This window comes from Amphiprion ocellaris, chromosome 16 (assembly GCF_022539595.1).
Source record: "Amphiprion ocellaris isolate individual 3 ecotype Okinawa chromosome 16, ASM2253959v1, whole genome shotgun sequence".
Lineage (NCBI taxonomy): Eukaryota > Metazoa > Chordata > Actinopteri > Pomacentridae > Amphiprion > Amphiprion ocellaris.
Window position 1 is genome coordinate 11514351 of NC_072781.1, and position 17428 is coordinate 11531778.

General features: G+C 38.5%; 2 protein-coding genes across 2 annotated transcripts; one reads left to right on the forward strand and one right to left on the reverse strand.

Annotated features, from left to right (window-relative positions):
- Positions 1-309: 309 nt before the first annotated feature.
- cutc (cutC copper transporter homolog (E. coli)) lies at positions 310-7461 on the reverse strand. Its single transcript, XM_023286436.3, has 9 exons — positions 7388-7461; positions 7141-7219; positions 5599-5658; positions 5283-5492; positions 2562-2597; positions 2237-2370; positions 1711-1738; positions 1519-1624; positions 310-1422 (listed from the first exon to the last, which is right to left on the reverse strand). Exons 2-9 carry the CDS (start codon positions 7208-7210, stop codon positions 1311-1313), a joined length of 756 nt encoding a protein of 251 aa, XP_023142204.1. The 5' UTR covers positions 7211-7219; positions 7388-7461; the 3' UTR covers positions 310-1310.
- A 5148-nt stretch (positions 7462-12609) lies between these two features.
- Positions 12610-17416, forward strand: LOC111579232 (cytochrome c oxidase assembly protein COX15 homolog). Its single transcript, XM_023286435.3, has 9 exons — positions 12610-12804; positions 14039-14226; positions 14323-14445; positions 14750-14936; positions 15048-15215; positions 15356-15437; positions 16582-16736; positions 16862-16975; positions 17063-17416. Exons 1-9 carry the CDS (start codon positions 12730-12732, stop codon positions 17192-17194), a joined length of 1224 nt encoding a protein of 407 aa, XP_023142203.1. The 5' UTR covers positions 12610-12729; the 3' UTR covers positions 17195-17416.
- Positions 17417-17428: the final 12 nt, after the last annotated feature.

Sequence of the window (17428 nt, forward strand, 5' to 3'; positions counted from 1 at the left end):
TGTACCCAAATGAGCTTTAAAACATGGTGTAAAACTGTTAACAGTGACATCACTAAAAGCCACGTATGTCAGTGATGCACTGACTTTTGACCAGGGTCCTTTACTCAATCACATGTTGAATGACCCACAAACTGAGAATTAAGTGGACCTGGTTAGTAATTGTAAGAAAGCAACATGACGATTCAACCTCCTACACCACAAGATTTTTTTACATGTGCATTGAGTATTTTTTAAAATAAATTATTCAGAGATCGATTTTGATTGTGTTTGGTATTCGAAAACATAAACAATAAAACACAATGCCCTGAATTGTTGAGTTTCCTAAACTTTTATTAAATTATGAGCAAAGTAATCAATGTTGCTGTCTTTGAAAAAAAACATAGTACTTTGCATTATCTTCCACTGCAAATACAAAGTTCTGTCAATAAATAGATAAAGTCCATGGCAAATGGAAAAGTGCTGCTCTGAACCGTCATATATAACTATTTCTAAGGCCATGCATAGAGGCGTAGTATTGCAGCAATATTATTAGAAAATGTGTGTTGAGTCGTGAATTTGTGCATTCCAGGTGTGTAGTCTAATTTGTGGATGTGTAAAGCACACTGCCAACATGTATGTACTGAGATTTAATTATTTATGTGTGAAAGAAACAGTACAAAAGGCATAAATGTGAATACAAATCTGTGTGAAAGAGTCTAGTTCATGTCTTCACAAACCGAATGTAAATGTCCTTTTATCATGACAGAAACAGAAAAGTATTTATCTTCAAGAACTACAACATTTCTCACATCCACCTCAAATATGCTCAAAGTTGGCTGGATTTATTTATTTTTTTAACACACAACTTTTGCTGTGGTCCTGTCTGAGATGTGCAAATAAGTGTCTGCCTGCTGGTGATTGGCCTGACTCAGCATGTAAGCTGGTTCATCAATACATGTAAAAGTCAGTACACATTTACTGTTTCTTTATCATAATTACAAATCTCAGCACACCCACATCACGATTCACAATTCTCCACACACATTTGCAAAGAATATTACTCCAAAAATATTCATACACACAAAGGTGTACAACAATACAATTATTCAGAGCTCTCTGCTCTGTGAGATACTTTGACGGGCTGCACATTCAAGAAGGTTGCAGGACTGTTCCTGAGCTCCGGCTTTGCAAGGACCGCTTGATTACCGATTTTCTAAAAAGGAAATCTGTGGCAATTCAGAAACGTGTATACCAAAATCAGTGGTTACACATCAGTATGATTACTTTTGAGGTATTGCTTTTGTTGTTCGTCATGATTGCTTAGTACCCAATCACAAGGTATTTCTGGCGATTGCATTTAGAGTTCGGACTTTTCCCACATCTGCCACTTTCAGGCCATATTCGGGTGCTGAGAAAGAAGCTCCCATCATCACACAGGTGTTCCTGCACATGAAAATACTATTAGAGCGATTTTAACCGAGTACGAAAGAAAGCATGGAAAAGAGATCCCAAATTGAATGGGACTGGATTCAAACAAACCTGAACTTCATTGCAGAGTCTCTACTGGAGCGGGCTGAACAGTGAAACTCTTGAGCGCCGGAACCCTCTAATATTCTCTGCAGGTTCCTTTCTGTGATACCCCCTCCTGTTATCATAAAAAATAAATTAATAAATAACCAAAAAAACACACACAAATAAATGACTTACAGGAACAGAAGTGAAGGTTCTCACCTGGCATTATGATAATTCTCCCTTTGGCCTGTTGAGTGGAAATTATAATGTAAGAAAGGTAAAAAGGAAGAGACGCACCCAACACAGATAAATAGACATTTTCATATGACATCAAAATTACTGAATTATTCTGAGAGTTTTGCAGATGTAACCAAAACAGCTTTAATCTTCTATCTACACTGCTCAAGGATGTTACGACTGTTACTACGTCCTGCTTTGTTTCGGGGAGTGATAGTTTTGATGAGACAGGCACCCTAACTCTTTTCCGTTGTCCTCCTTTCCTTCTTTAAAGGTTTTGTGCACGTTCTTATTTTTGTCACTTGTCTTCTGCAGACCCGGATGTTCTGTGAAACTGCTTGACCTTTTTTGCAAGTAATAAACCATTAATAGATAAACTCTGTCATTGAAGACAATCTTTATTATTTCAGAAGTTAGCGCTCTACTGGACCAACGCAGATTAAATTTCCAGCACAGTGTTTAAGTGTTTAAAAGCAAATATGTATTATTCCATAAAGTTTACACATACCTGATCAATGAGCCGTTTAATGAGAGGCAGTCCCTCCAAAGAAGTGCTGTCACAGCCACTCGTCAGCACACGCTGGAATCCTAACGATATCAGAGCCTCCAGAGCAACTGCCGGGTCGTGAACCATGTCAAAAGCTGTAGCAGGATCAATATTAGTTCTCTAACATGAGCTCACAGTCAACAGAATATCATAAACTCTGAGAAGCACTAAGGACAGCACTGCAAAGGGCTTTAATTCCATTGAGGATTTCTGATATTTTCTTAATTGTGATTGCAAGCAGCTGTGAACAGTTTTAAAGGATAACGTTGACAGCAGAAAATGTTACCTCGATGGAAGGTGGTAGGCAAGGGACGGGCAGCAGCTAGTGAGCCAAAAGTGAAAGAAATTAATTAATACAGCAAAAGTGCAAAGTTGTGTACATATGCAATATGAGGCAAAGACACCAGTTGGCAAGACTACAGCTAAACCTGCAGAAAAACAGTTCAGTGACACTATTTTGTTACTTGTACCTTGTGTAATATTGAATGCTACACATGTTAAAATATAATAACAGCTTTCAGGGAGCAGGAACAAGATAACTCAGTTAAGATCGAGACCTTTCAAGTAAATCATCATTTCCTGCAATGAAACTATTTGATTTAGAGTGCAAGAATATTGGCAGCAGGAATGGCACTAAACAACTATGATAAGTGAATAAAGAAAAATCTTGTTTTTTCCGCTTTTTTAAAAAACTTTATGATTAAATGGGATGTACAATTCTATTTTTTGCTGCAGTGAAGCCTGGGGTTAAAAACACCGCTAAGGTGGGAGCCATGTCTTAACATGCAGAGATAACAACACCAAAGTTATGGAGCTGTTTTGTTCGATTGTCAGAGAAAAGATGATCAAAAATCTTAAACTTGGACAAAGCATTGAAGTAACTTTGGTCAACGGATTATAAAAGTCAAGCAAAAATTATTAACAAATTACAGTCTTAGAAACATTGGTATGACATTTGGTGTGAATCAAAAAATACTACAACCTAGTAGATTAACATTGTTATTATAAAAAGACGTGTTTGTAAGTGTGAGAATTAGCCCTTTGAACACAGAGTGCCTGAAGTTTACGTGTTCAAAAGTAATGAGACCAAAACAAAACAAAATCATTGTATTTAATACTCTAGAGAGTCTTAGACCTCTAAATCTAGAAGTGATGCTTTGTTTCCTGTTGATGGTCTCCAAGTCGTGCACTGCACAGATCTTAATCTCGTGGCATCTCTGCCTTTAGTCTGCTCTTCTAGCAGAATACAGTCTGGCTGAATTGATATCAGAGGATTGCTTCACTCAGTTCTGTACAGCTTAGAGCATTTATCCTGTTGCTACCATCAGCCATGAAACCATCAATAAATGTCACCTATTAACTCTCCATATTGACAGACAGTTTCACCTCAGTCCAAATGGCCTTACGGCCATTTCCAAAGACATTGTGTAAAATTCAAATAAAAACTGAAAGACATGACTTGCAAATCATTTAAACTCTACACTTAATAGAAAACAGTGCAACAACAAGATGTCAAATTTATGTTAATTTGAGAAATTCTCTAGTTTTTTGTTTTTTTTTTTTTTAAGAAAAAGATATAACACATGTTTACTTCACCACCTCTCATTCAACATCACTCTAAGTGTTTGAGAAGTGAGGAGACTCGCTGCTCTCGATGTGAAAGCAAAGTACTTGCTTGATGTAGGAATCCAGATGCTCAACATTTTGGGGCTTTTTTATGTTGTATTTTTGGTTTCATTATGCAGCACGTTTTCACTGATTGGCAGGGCTTGACTGCAGGCTGCCCAATTTGGCATTATTATGGACCCATGGTGTTATAATACATGCAGAGTGTGGTCTGGCTTTGTTATGCTGAAATAAGCAAGGCTTCCTGTCATCTTAATGGCTCAAAAACCAGTATACTGTTTAGTATTACTGGTGCCATCACAGATATCCAAGTTACCAAAGCCATGTGCAGTAATGGATACCACAATGGATACACAATGGCCTTTGAAGAGCACAGTAACAACAAGCTGGTAGGCTCTTCTGGATCTCCTTTGTGGAACCACAGGGCAGTTTGCCACTTTACCACAGTCCATCTTACATGAGCTTTGGCGAAGAAAGTGAGAGCTTCTTGTTTGGATATGTTTTTTTCCCTTTAAATGTAGAGTTGTAACTTGAATTTGTATATGCAGCGAGCAAGTGTCTCTGCTGACGGTCGTTTTTGGGAATTCTCCTGAGCCTATGCAGTGATTTTCATTACAGCATCATCCCTGTTTATGATACAGTGTCGCCTGAGGGTCGGAAGATCATAGCCATTTTCTACTGGTTTTTGACCTGGACCCTTGCATACAGCACTTTGCCCAGATTCACTGAATCTTTAAATAATTTATTACCATAGAGGATGAAATGCCCAGGATGTCTTTCACAGAGAGGTGAACTGAGAAAGACTCTGCCTCTGTGGGATGCTCTGGTTTTATCCAATCATATTCCGGAGCAGTTGCCAATAAACCTAATTAGTTGTTCTGCCAGGTCTTTTTTGCCAGCATTACACAACTTCTTCAGTCTTTTGTTTCCCCTGTCCCAACAGTTTTGAAACATGTGACTGACATCAAATTAAAAATAATCATATAGTTTTCAAAAAAAACAAGAATATTTCTTAGTTTACACATTTCTTCAATTAAATATAGGGTTTACATGTTATGCACGTTGTTGCTGTCTGTTTTTATTTACATTTTACACAGCGTTGCAGCTGTTTTTGAAAATGGGGTTGTATAATGTCCAAAGAAGTCTATTACTTGACAGAAATTAAATTAAAGAATCCTGCTTAGTTTTGCTTATGTGAAGAAAGGTAATATTTGGTTGAAGGTTGAGGGTGTGAGAACAGAAGAATCTCTGATTATATGGCATTTCTGTTATATACAGGAGATCTTTTGATATGATTCCTTAAGGATTTTGTGGGACTATGCATCCGGGTAGTGTATTGTAAGCAAATACTGCACAGATCAAAAATATAGACAGACAATACCCATTAACTCCATGCAGAGCTCTGCATCCACTCGCCCATCCTCTGTCAAGGCTCCAAGCACTACTCCATCTGCTCCTTGGCTCTTCATCACCTCTATGTCCTTCCTCATCACCTCCACCTCCTGGTCTGAGTACAGGAAGTCACCCCCACGGGGCCGTATCATCACATAGACTGGGATTTTGACATACTGCTTCACTACCTGCAGCAGACCTGTAATGGAACAAGTAATGGCAGGATAAGTGGGATCGTGTGCCCGTCTAGTCTCAAGACATTCTCAAGAGCTTCTGCAGTCTGCACAGATGTGATCTGTTCTCACCTAGACTGGGAGTGAGGCCTCCCTCCAGCAGACTAGAACACAACTCAAGTCGACCTGCACCTATTAAGAGAGGGGAAAAAAAAACTCAGAGGAAGATTGAGCATGACATTTGAGATATTACAGCTTTTCTCAGTCGCTTTGGTACATTTCTCAGATCAGAATTAAAATTCTCAAAACTACTTGTTCAATCTTCACATCACAGTGTCACTTGTGCACAACAGCAAAGCAGTTTCTCATTTCCATGAACAAGCTGCAAATGCTTTGGTACATCCATGCAAATGATTATGTACAATTCTCTCCTGTTTCCTACATTATCAGTCAAAATGTATTATAATGGGTCTCCGTTGAATAGTCTCACCCTTCACAACATTAAGGCATTAGTTCATCGCATAAGTCTTTACATGCAAAACGATTGAACAAGATGTCATAATATGTCAAGGATATTTCTAAACATTTCCATTAGACTTTTTTTCTAAATCTGTCCCTAATTGGTAAATTGCTGTCAGGTGAATCTTGAATTTCTCTACAAAGGGAAATGTGTGAAGGGTTAGGGTTTTCTGAAATCGCTTAAAGATGCAAGAGAAGATATTTGTGATGTGGATGAGAATTTGTGGCCCAACAGACAGGAACGTCAGGAGGTGTAGGAAGACTGCACTGGAATTCCTACAGCGCTGCATGTACAGTTTTCCCTAACGAGATTGTCCTACATTGACATTTCTACTTTTGTTTTTTTGCTTTTTTTCTTTGTGCTATGCAGCGCTGTTTTCCTTTCTGTGTCACAATGATGTGGTCTGTCAACAAATTACAACAGTAAAAGCGTAAACGTAAATCTTGTCCAGTCTCTTGCAATCAACCTCCCACATCCACTAAGGCGTAACTTACTATTTACAATAACTGTCATCAAAACTTTAGCCATGGATTCGATCAAAACATCCCTCCAGAGTACACTGTTACAATGACAACATGACTAAACAATTTGACTGTCTTAGCCATACACAATGACTCAAGGACTTGTCATTCTGATGGTACTGACATGTTCATTGACACAGATATTTACTTTTGAGAGATAAACTAAGGATTTTGAACAAGAGACTGGATTTGCAGGTAATCCATGGTGTTTTGCTATTTGTATGAATTGTTTTGAGAAATGCACTTACTGTTTTGCAAATGTCAAGGATGATTCGAGAAATGTACCAAAGCGACTGAGAAAAATTGTAAATATCTCTGCAGTAGAACAGCAAGGCAGACATGTCAGCTGGGTTTGACTACACACATCTAAAACTCTTCACCAATCAGTTAGAACTGAACAAGCCTCATGGATTAGAGTTGAAATGTCTCCAAGAAACTAAAAGGGAAGTCCAGCTGTTTTGTACTGAAGCTCCTAGGACCAGACTGAAGAACTGCCTGGAACAGTGTGTCACTATTGCACCATTTTTCTCGACTTTTAAGCACAACTGTAAGTGCATTAGACTTCCTCTTTAGCAAGCAGGCCATGCTTATGTAACAGAAAAAAGCACATTGTGTTGGCTACACGTTACCGACCTCCTCGTTCAGCATTGACAGCAGACTCCACGGAGTCCACACACACCTCCATTAAAAAGTCCTCTGCCATAGTGACAGTCTGAACAGGGAGACATGGACAAAGACAGATTCACTGTGAAGTTGTCAGCGAACACATTCACAAGTACTTAGCTAACTACTCTCACTGCTACCACAGCTACCGGTCAAATGCACTTTCTATCGATTCGTGGACCTTGTCATTCGACTAGAGGCGGTTTAAAGTCAATACTTGTTCTGTGAGTTTGACTGACAGAAGCTCCTGTTGCCAGCAGCGACTGTGGAACGCCGTCTTCCGGGTTGTTGGATTTCAAGCATGCGCTGTGGCGATGAGAGGGGAGGTATCCAAGTTACGCGACACTATAGGGCCAACGGGAGGAGTGTGACCGCCCATGCGGGATACGCCGATGTTTAAAATATGCATCAATCACGTGAACCTCTTTTAAACGCAATTAAAAAACAATTTATATATAAAGGCATTTAAGAATTCGGTTGAGTAACGTGTTTCCCATTTTTTAAATAAAAAAAACAAAAAACGTATCTTGATTTGTACTTTAGTTCTTGTTTTTTAATCAAACTTTATTAACAGCACAGAAGTCTTACAACATTAAGAACAATAGTACAAACAGTACTCAGTAAAAAATGAAGGTACCCTTTACTAAAACACACGCAGAAAACAAATAGTAAAGCTCACACTTACAAAGACAGTCCAATATATGTATTTTGTGGTTCTGAAAAAGGTAGGAGAGACATAATTGAGTGTATAACCATGTGAACTGTGAAATTACATGTATTTAATGCAGAAGTATATAATCACATATGCTGAAGTGTAATTATTACACAAAATCAGAACGTTAAAAGAAAGCTTACTGTTGAGAATATTTAATAAAAAGGGTCAGAGCCCTGTGTTGTGAACAGCCAGAGAATATGAAAAGGTTGGTTTATGTAAGCCCCACATGAATCACTCAGCCTGCGTGAAAGCTACATAATTAGGTTTCAAGTTGAATCTAGTTTCTAATCAAATCCAGTTTATTTATATAGTACGCTTAAAATAACCTGAGTTGATCAAAGTGCTGAACTTGTAAAAGCTAATAAAGCAAATTAGAATGTAGACTTCAATCAATTTGTTAAACAAAAAAAAAAAAAAAAAACAGGAGAAAATACCAAGGACAAGGCAAATAGGATGGCGACATGTCAAATTAAATTCTGAAATACAATAAATAGAAAATATTGACATATTAAGACCATTAACAGCGATCAAAAGCAACTGAAAACATATCGGTTGAGGAGAAACATTTGACTGAGAAAGAAAGGCTATTCCAAAGCTTTGGAGCTTCTCCTGAAATAAATAATCACCCTTTCCTACCTGCCTCGAATGTGGAATAATTATTAGCAGCTATATTGAGAATCCAAGACACATACAGGTGAGGTAGGAGCAGAAAAGTTCAGAAATGTTCCTAGATACCAATCCATACATGGCTTAATAAACAAATGAAATAACCTTTAAATCAGTTCTGTATTTAACAGGTCGCTGGTGCAAGAATGCACGTGCACAAGTTTCTTTTCATTCTTTTGGTACCAGTTAGGAGTCCAGCAGCATTCTGCATCAGCTGTGGATGAGGCAATGAGGACAGGCCAATACCCAGGTACAGTTGAACAGGTACAGGAATGATTGCAGAAGATAGGCAGAACAGGGAAATTACAGGGTATTGAAGTAAACATAACATACACTTTCTTTTTTCCTTTTGTGCCCTTTGCATAGTGTATAAGAAGCCTACAAGTACACCGAAGATCACAATCTCTGCTCATTTTCTTCTTCTGAAGTGTGTTACAGTGATTTAGGGTAGTTCAGTGAAGGTGAATCAGAAAACACTCCATGACAGAAAGTGTATGGCACAATGTGAAAAGAAGTAGTAATGATTAGGTTATAATAAATGAGAAAAAGAAGGAGAATGTATAGATGGGTAAAAACGTCTTCTCAAATAGGTTGGTGTCAGTACAAATAAGAGAAGATTATAATAGCAAGCATTTAGTGATAAAAAGGGAAAGTCAACACTACTGTTTGGTCCAATGATAAATGATGCATTTAGTTATGTTGCTAGGTTTACTGATGTTTTATAATTAATTTCCAGATTATGTGATTATGTAGAAAAGTGGAAGGGTGAGTGTGTGTGTGTATGTGTGTGTGTATATATATATATATATATATACACATACACATGTGTGTGTGTGTAATTTTAAAAAATTTAAAAAAAAATACAGAAGGCAATAAGAAAAGTACAGACATGGCCATTGGAATCTGAAACAGAAAACTTAATGAGTAGAATGTGTCAAATACTTAGATAACTGGTTTGACAAGTGTCTTGAGCAACTCATATTTGACAAATTGTTTAAAAAACTGCAAAAATGCATAGTATTAATATTGTAAGAAGAAGACAGAGTGGGGAGCAAGCACACTTTCTTTGAAAACCAAAGTCTAGACTACAGCTGCATAATTTATGTGTCTGCATCCAAAATGTTACTTAAAAAGTTGGAGACAATTCAATATCAGGCCTCAAGACTCTGATGTGATGCCACAAAGACAACCGCAGTATCAGCTATGCAGGTGGAGAAATTCTAAGAACTCAACTTACATTAAAATACTGGGCAAACTGAAAGTGCAATAAGAGGAATCACTGTACCTAGAATGTGTTACAGCCTTTCAGGATGGGAAAAATTACAGTACAAGAGCTTTGGTTGACAATATGAGGCCTTGCTATGTCCTGCTTTGGTTATTAGGACGTAGTGGTAAATCTATCAGAATCATCAGAATCAGAAATATTCACTATTACTACTTAATACTTTATGGATCCCTAAGGGAAAATTGCATATGTTACAGTTGCTCCCATTCAAAGTCAGAAATATAAACTGTACAAAATGTATAATAAACATAAAAAGAAAAATATGTCCTAAAAGTATAAACATAAGCAGAAACAGTATGAGCATTAATCTAGAATGTGCAGAAGCTACACCTTTCAGAAAAGAATTAAGGTAAAAGCATAGACAAGATGAGAGATATGTTAGCCAATACATAGAAATACTGATGATCTCAAATTATATGTTGATGCCTTAAAAACAATCAGTAACAGAGTAGTGGTTAAATCCACCATTCCAGATTCAAGTGGAGTATCAAGCAAAAGAATTAACAACAAACTATCTGCCTGTTCTTTTGAGTACTCAGTTTGATAGAAATTGTCAAATCAAAGTCTGAATAGGTCAAGATTATGGGGTCCAGTAAGACTGGACATTGTGATGGAAATAACAACAGAAAATAAACTAACAGAAATAACTGTTAAATCCATCTGGATTCTGGCACATACAGCGGTGGCACAAAACACAGTGGCAGACAAATATGCAAAACACAAAATAACAAATAATAATTCAAGTAAATATGACAGTTGTGGGGGGAAATGTAATCAAATGTAGAACCATGTAAACCTTTTGAGCTTTGTGTTTACATATATTTAGTAGGTATTTAAAAATACATAATCACTTATGCTAAAATGTAACAACAGCCCATAATCAGAAGACTGAAAAAAATCTTAGCATCGAAAATGCTGAAGAAAATGGTTCGAGTCTTGGGTCTTAACAAGTGAACTGTCAGAGAAAGCTTTGATGTTTTTGGAAGCGCCATGTGCATCACTCAGCCAGCTTGGCAGGTACAATACGAGATAGAACAGAACAGAGATCTAATGAGGCTTTAATGCAAACATGGTATGCAGCTATGGACATGAGAGAAAAGTCCTTTATTAACTGCACAATGTATGATATACGCTATGCTGTGTAAAGTGAAAGCTCTATACTGTCAGATCAGTTGTTCCAATCTCACAAATTGACTCTTGACAAGGCACACCTGCTAATTCAAGACCATTCCAGGAAACTAGGTCATGAAACTGATTGAAAAAAATGTCAAGAGTGTGCAAGGATGTCATCAAAGCAAAAGGAGGCTGCTTTGAAGAATCTAAAACATATTCTGGTTTGTTTCAGACCTTTTTGTATACAACAGAATCCCATATGTATTCTTTCACAGTTTTGATGTCTTCAGCAAGAATCTACAACATAGAAAATAATTAAAATAAATATAAATCATTGACTGAGAAGGTGTGTCCAAAGTTTTGACTGGTACTGTATGTAAGTGGGCAATTTATTGTCCTCCAGCAGGAGAGACAGACTCAGGAACAGACTGACATTAGACTGCATAGTCCAGGGGTGTCAAACATGCGGCCCGCAGGCCAAAACCGGCCCTCCAGAGGGTCCGATCCGGCCCGCAGGACGACTTTGTAAAATGTAAAAATTACAGAGAAGACATTAACTACAAATTGTAAATTTAGAAAACTATAAATTTTAAATAATTTCTAGACCCTGAGAAGTTGTTTTGATCATAGAGTAAAATACTAGATTGTTCATTGTTCTTTTGTCATTTTGTGTCTCATTTTTGTAATATTTTGTCTTGCTTTTGTTGTATTTTTTGTCCTTTTTTTGTCTGATTTTTGTTGTTTGTTTCATGTTTTTGTCCTTTTGTTTCTCGTTTTAGTTGTTTTGTGTTTCCTTTTCGTCTCGCTTGTGTTTGTTGTCTTATTTTTGTCATTTTGTGTTGTGCTTTTTCTATTGTTTTGTGTATGATTTTAGTCTTGTGGTTTTTTTGTCTTGCTTGTGTTGCTTGTCATTTTGTTTCTTGCTTTTGTCATTTTATGTCTCGTTTGTGTCATTTGTCCATGTTTTTGACGCTTTGTAACTTTTTTGTCTCTTTTTTGTTGAGTTTCGTGTTGTTTGCTTCATGTTTTTGTCATTTTGTTTCTTGTTTTTCTTTTCCTTGCTTATGGTTTTTGTCTTATTTTTGTTATTGTGCTTCTCGCTTTTGTCATTTTATGTCTCACTTTTGTCATATTTTGTCTTGTTTTCAATGTTTTTGGGGGGTTTTTTTGGCCTGACTTTTGTCATTTTGATCATAAAGTGAAATACTATATCATTCAGTTCCAGATACCCGTGACTAAATGTTTTGTGCCTTTGTAGAAACACTGTTATCTGTCAGTTGTAACGTGCAAATGATCAACTGAGGCATAATGTTGTTGAAATCGAATTTATTTTTCTTAAGAAATTTCAGGTTGTTCAGAATATTTTGTAAAAAGATAGTTTTTTAAATATGAATATTTTTCAGAATGAATTTTTGCACTAAAACAAAGGAAAAATATGGAGTTGTTGTTATTTATAGGTTATTTTACTCTGATTTTACTGGTCACTTGTGGTCACATTGGGCTGAATGTGGCCCCTGAACTAAAATGAGTTTGACACCCCTGGCATCATACCTGAAATAGATGAGACGCAAGGACATGGATCCACACTCCGGCTCAGAAGGTGGCAGTGACGCAACACAAAGCTGTGAGGCAACCGGCTAAAAACCACAGAAGAAGAATTCAACATCAACGAAGAAGACTTACCAAACCAGCCGGCTGACAGCCTTTGAGTAACCCAGCTCCGTGTTTTACGACAGCACTGCTGGACCCCCTCACCACTGGTAGACATTAGTGCACAAACATGTTACTCTCTTCACTGCGGACGACGGTTTTTTGCGGTTGCAGGAGCAGCGCTAAGGGGTTTCAGCACAGCAGCGTGAGTATACCGGAGCTAGCTTGTGATGCTAATATTAGCTAACCAGTTAGATAAGCAAGAGGGAGGTCACATAGTCAAAGCAACGTGATTTGACACACGAAATGCCAGGTTTTTCGCCATTGAGCACACTTTAGTTTCACTTTGTTGTTGTTGTCAGGGTTTATTTAGGCTTGTAAATGCTACCTGTCTGTACCGAGCTGCAGTCACGTCCGCGTGTATCAGTTAACGATTAAATTACATCACCGACCTCAAGTAAAACCGATGCAGCTTTAATGATCAAATTAGCATTAGAGCTGCAATATAAACTAACTTCAAGAATTAGTGTTACAGATTTCTTAATAATCTAAGTTAGTGGTTCTTAACCTCGTTGGAGGTAGTGAACCCCACCACTTTCATATGCGCATGCACCGAACCCTTCTTTATTGAAAAATAAAATATGATTTTTTTTCAAATTCAAGACATAGTTATATCTTTTACTGGTGTACAAAATGAACCGTGCATTAACATCACTTGTGTTCTTGTATTCCCCATCTCCATGCAGCTTAAGGAAGTGTTCCTTTAGTTTTGCCGGTGCTAGACTAGAATTGCTTAACTTGGCATTGCAAATCATGCAGATAGGACGCTGACTCCCATCACGTTCCGTTATACATGTGAAACCATGTTGTACATATTCGTCCGACCACTTTCTTTTTTTGCTCAACATAGTTAGTATGGACTAAAATATTAAGAAAGAAATCACACGACGTACCATCACGAGAGTCACAAGTCGATTACTGAGCGCACCAAATTCCCTGCAGCACAGATTGGCCAAGCAATGTAGCGTGATCACCTGCAGCCAGTGATGGCCAAGCAGGGCATGTCATCACGAATCATATGAGTCAGGTGTGTGTCTTGACCTCCGTCGAACCCCTGAGACTGACTCACCGAACCCCTAGGGTTCGATCGAACCCAGGTTAAGAACCACTGATCTAAGTGTATTCTGTGTATGTATGTATTAGAATGTCCAGAAGCATCAAACCAACCAACCAATCAGACTGCAATCTTGTCCTGAAGTCCTTGTTCTCTTACTCCATCAGATATGTGAGGAATATGATCGAGTATGTAGCCATTTAGGCCATTTGATCCATGTATTTACATATACTGATTAGGCATGTAGAATTGTGACACTTAAGATTTAGGAGCTATTTTTCAAGCATGAATTTAAGTCCCCTCTCTCTTTTATTTACAACATCAGCGGAGTCCACAGCTACGACAATGGCTTGTGAAGAGAGGTCAGAGCACCGTCACAGTGGAGGCAGGAGCCTCCTCTACTCCAGCAGCAGCCACTGTCCCCAACGCAGCCACAAATCGCATAGTGGGTCGCTGGTTACTCGGTTGCAGTGGGCTGGTGGTTGGAGCCGTTGTGTTGGGTGGTGTCACAAGGTACAAGTCTCAGTAATGCTACTGTGCTTTTAAAACTCCTTTTATTGAAGTGGTTTTGATGAGTACTTAATGGATCTGTGCATTTGTTTCAATCAGGCTAACAGAGTCTGGGCTTTCTATGGTTGACTGGCATCTGGTGAGAGAGATGAAGCCTCCTCAGACACAAGCAGAGTGGGAGGCTGAGTTTTCCAAGTACCAGCAGTTTCCAGAATTTAAAATGTAAGGTCTTGTCTTTACTGTTTACCCTACTGCTTACACAAACCCATCATCAATATTCAAAACACGAGTTTGTGATTCAGTGTCAGTTTGAAATGGGTGGACGTCTTTACTTTAAGATTCAAGTGTTTACAGTTTTGTCACATGGTCTTTTCATATCAGTGATTCTGAACACTCAGTGTATAAAGGCCTATGATTTTATTTCATGAACAACAAAGGGTTTGCAATCATGTAATTGAACTCTGTGTTGTATGTGAGCTGGGTCTTCTGTTTTAAAGATTAGCGATCTAGTGTCATGTTTTCCCAGAATGAACCACGATATGACTCTGCCAGAGTTTAAGTTTATCTTCTACATGGAGTGGGGACATCGTATGTGGGGCAGGCTGGTTGGACTGGCATACATCCTCCCCACTATTTACTTCTGGAGGAAAGGCTACTTTACTCGTTCCATGAAAGGAAAGGTGCTGGGGCTTTGTGGATTTGTCTTCTTCCAGGTAAGGCTAACCACAGCTATGTGTGATTGGTGTCATGAAATTTGTTGCAGTTGTAATGTGGTTATATAATAGTCAAATTATAATTAGACACCTTCATGCACATCTCCTCAGGGCCTTCTGGGGTGGTACATGGTAAAAAGCGGGTTGGAGGAGAAGCCTGAGTCTTACGACATCCCTCGAGTCAGTCAGTATCGCCTAAGTGCTCACCTTGGTTCTGCCTTGTTGCTGTACTGTGCCAGTCTCTGGACAGGGCTCACGCTGATGCTGCCAGCACACAAGGTACAGAGGCAGTTTCTTACCTGCAGGTTAAATATCAGTCATCATCTCTGCCTGCACTTAAATTACCACTGTTCAGCTTGATCAGTGTGAGCAAATGTCATGCAGTTTACTAGCAGTTCATGATGGCACCTCTTTCACAGATGGCAGAAACCAAACGTCTCATGCAGCTGAGGAGGTTTGCCAAGGGTACTGGTGGCCTCGTCTTCCTTACTGCTCTTTCAGGTACTGCTTGATGTGCTAATGCAGAGTCGCAAACACAATCTATTTGGGGATAGTAGTGGTTTCGGTTTGAATTCTCTTTGGAGATACAAATAGATCCTTAGCTACAGTTTTCATATTTAAAGGTAAGATAGCATGGTACGATTTACTGTGCAGTGTTCCAAAGATGTCAGCTTGAAGCTACCAGTAGCTCACCACACTTCCAAAGCAACACAGCAAGTAAATTTCCTCAGTGCACCAGGATGTGAATGCAGAGGAGGTCCAACATAGCAAATGAGGCACTGATTTAAGCAGCACATGTCCTAACAAAGATAGTAGACCCTTCACCAATGGCTTGATGTTAAAGGAAACCATGAAAGCATTAATGTGGCAAAGAAAGTGCAAAAGAGCGGTTGGAATGGGACGTGGCCAGGTGTACGTGGTGATGATTTGGTGAACTTCAACATCTTTTGTCCTGCAGAATCAAAAATTATCCTCCACAAACATAGTCTAGTTAAAATCTCAGCAGGATTTACAATATTTCTGAAACACGTTAGACCCAGAAAACCGTAAGAACCTTCACTAAGCAGGAAAATTGCTTTTTTTGGGTTTACAGACCATTGTGGGGCAGATATTTGTGATGAATGCCATAAAATCTAAATTCAGGACAAGACTGTGTAGTAAACATTTAAATGGCTCCATAAGAGTGGTTACATTCTTTTGTTGACTTAATGCAGTACCAGTTACCTCAATAACTGCAGGACAGACTAAATGCACAGAATACTGTGATATATGGACAGCAAATAAGCACAGTAGAATATGACAGCAAGTAATAACTAAAACCTTGTTTTGTTTTCTTTGACTTGAATGGGAATGGTAATTTAAGAAATATATCTGTGAGCTTGATACGTTGAAACTGGAATGTATAGATAAGGAGAATATGTTTGACATACTGCTGATGTGAATTTCAGATGCTTTTGCCAAGTTCATTTAATAAATATGTACACAAAAGGTGTACATCGTCAGTTTTGAAAATAGAGCCCTGGTGCAAAAAAATAAAGTTATGTTTTACTGCTTCTGTAGCAGCCAGTCAAGATAATTTAGATAAAGATGTCATCCTGATGTATGCAGATACATTTGTAATGATTTTACAAATGCTCTTACACAGGTGCTTTTGTTGCTGGTTTGGATGCTGGGCTGGTGTATAACTCCTTCCCTAAGATGGGAGAACGATGGGTTCCTGACGATCTGCTGGCCTTCTCTCCTACCCTCAAGAACTTCTTTGAAAATCCAACAACTGTACAGTTCGACCACAGAATTTTAGTATGTTATCCTGCCTAAGCAGAAATAATAGTTCTGGCGTCATTTGAGTATTTGTTCTCTTATCTCAGTCAGTAAATTGAAAGATAGTAAAGGTCGTTGATGTTCATCTGTGTGTTCTTTTCTAGGCCATCAGTTCTCTGACTGCGATTACAGGCCTCTATATGTTCTCAAGGAGGATGGTGCTGCCCAGGAGAGCTAAGATTGCCATCAGTCTCCTTGCAGCAATGGCCTATGGACAGGTAAGCCCTCAGATGGACACAGGAATATATGTGTAAATGGCTTCATTGCCTTTCATTGTAACTTAACTGTGTTTTTGTGTTCTTCAGGTTGCCCTTGGTATCAGCACTCTGCTACTGTATGTCCCCACTCCACTGGCAGCAACTCACCAGTCTGGCTCCGTGGCTCTTCTCTCATTGGCCATTTGGGTTCTGGCAGAGCTCCGCAAAATGCCCAAGTAAATGCCTACTCCATTATGGACAAATTTAATCCCAAGCAGCCACACAGCGAGGATGAAACAGTCAGCAGTGACACTTTGAGTGCAGAATTCAGAACACTGGACTTTTATGTACATGCTGAAGCATCTGCGCTGTGACTTTGCAAAGTAATCTTCATCACGCTATTATTGAAGCAGGAGCTTTTTTTGATTGTGGTTGATTTAAGCATTACAGGAATACATTAAGGCTGATGTGTTT

What these genes read in the sequence shown, in the direction of transcription:
- cutc (XM_023286436.3), bottom strand. Translation starts at nt 7,210, where the DNA reads ATGGCAGAGGACTTTTTAATGGAGGTGTGTGTGGACTCCGTGGAGTCT. An exon ending in AGGCCTCACTCCCAGTCTAG is followed by an intron (nt 5,493 to 5,598) that starts GTGAGAACAGAT and finishes GTTCCATTACAG; the next exon opens with GTCTGCTGCAGGTAGTGAAG. An exon ending in GCCTACCACCTTCCATCGAG is followed by an intron (nt 2,371 to 2,561) that starts GTAACATTTTCT and finishes ATCCTGCTACAG; the next exon opens with CTTTTGACATGGTTCACGAC.
- LOC111579232 (XM_023286435.3), top strand. Translation starts at nt 12,730, where the DNA reads ATGTTACTCTCTTCACTGCGGACGACGGTTTTTTGCGGTTGCAGGAGC. An exon ending in CAGTTTCCAGAATTTAAAAT is followed by an intron (nt 14,446 to 14,749) that starts GTAAGGTCTTGT and finishes ATGTTTTCCCAG; the next exon opens with AATGAACCACGATATGACTC. An exon ending in GTGGATTTGTCTTCTTCCAG is followed by an intron (nt 14,937 to 15,047) that starts GTAAGGCTAACC and finishes ACATCTCCTCAG; the next exon opens with GGCCTTCTGGGGTGGTACAT.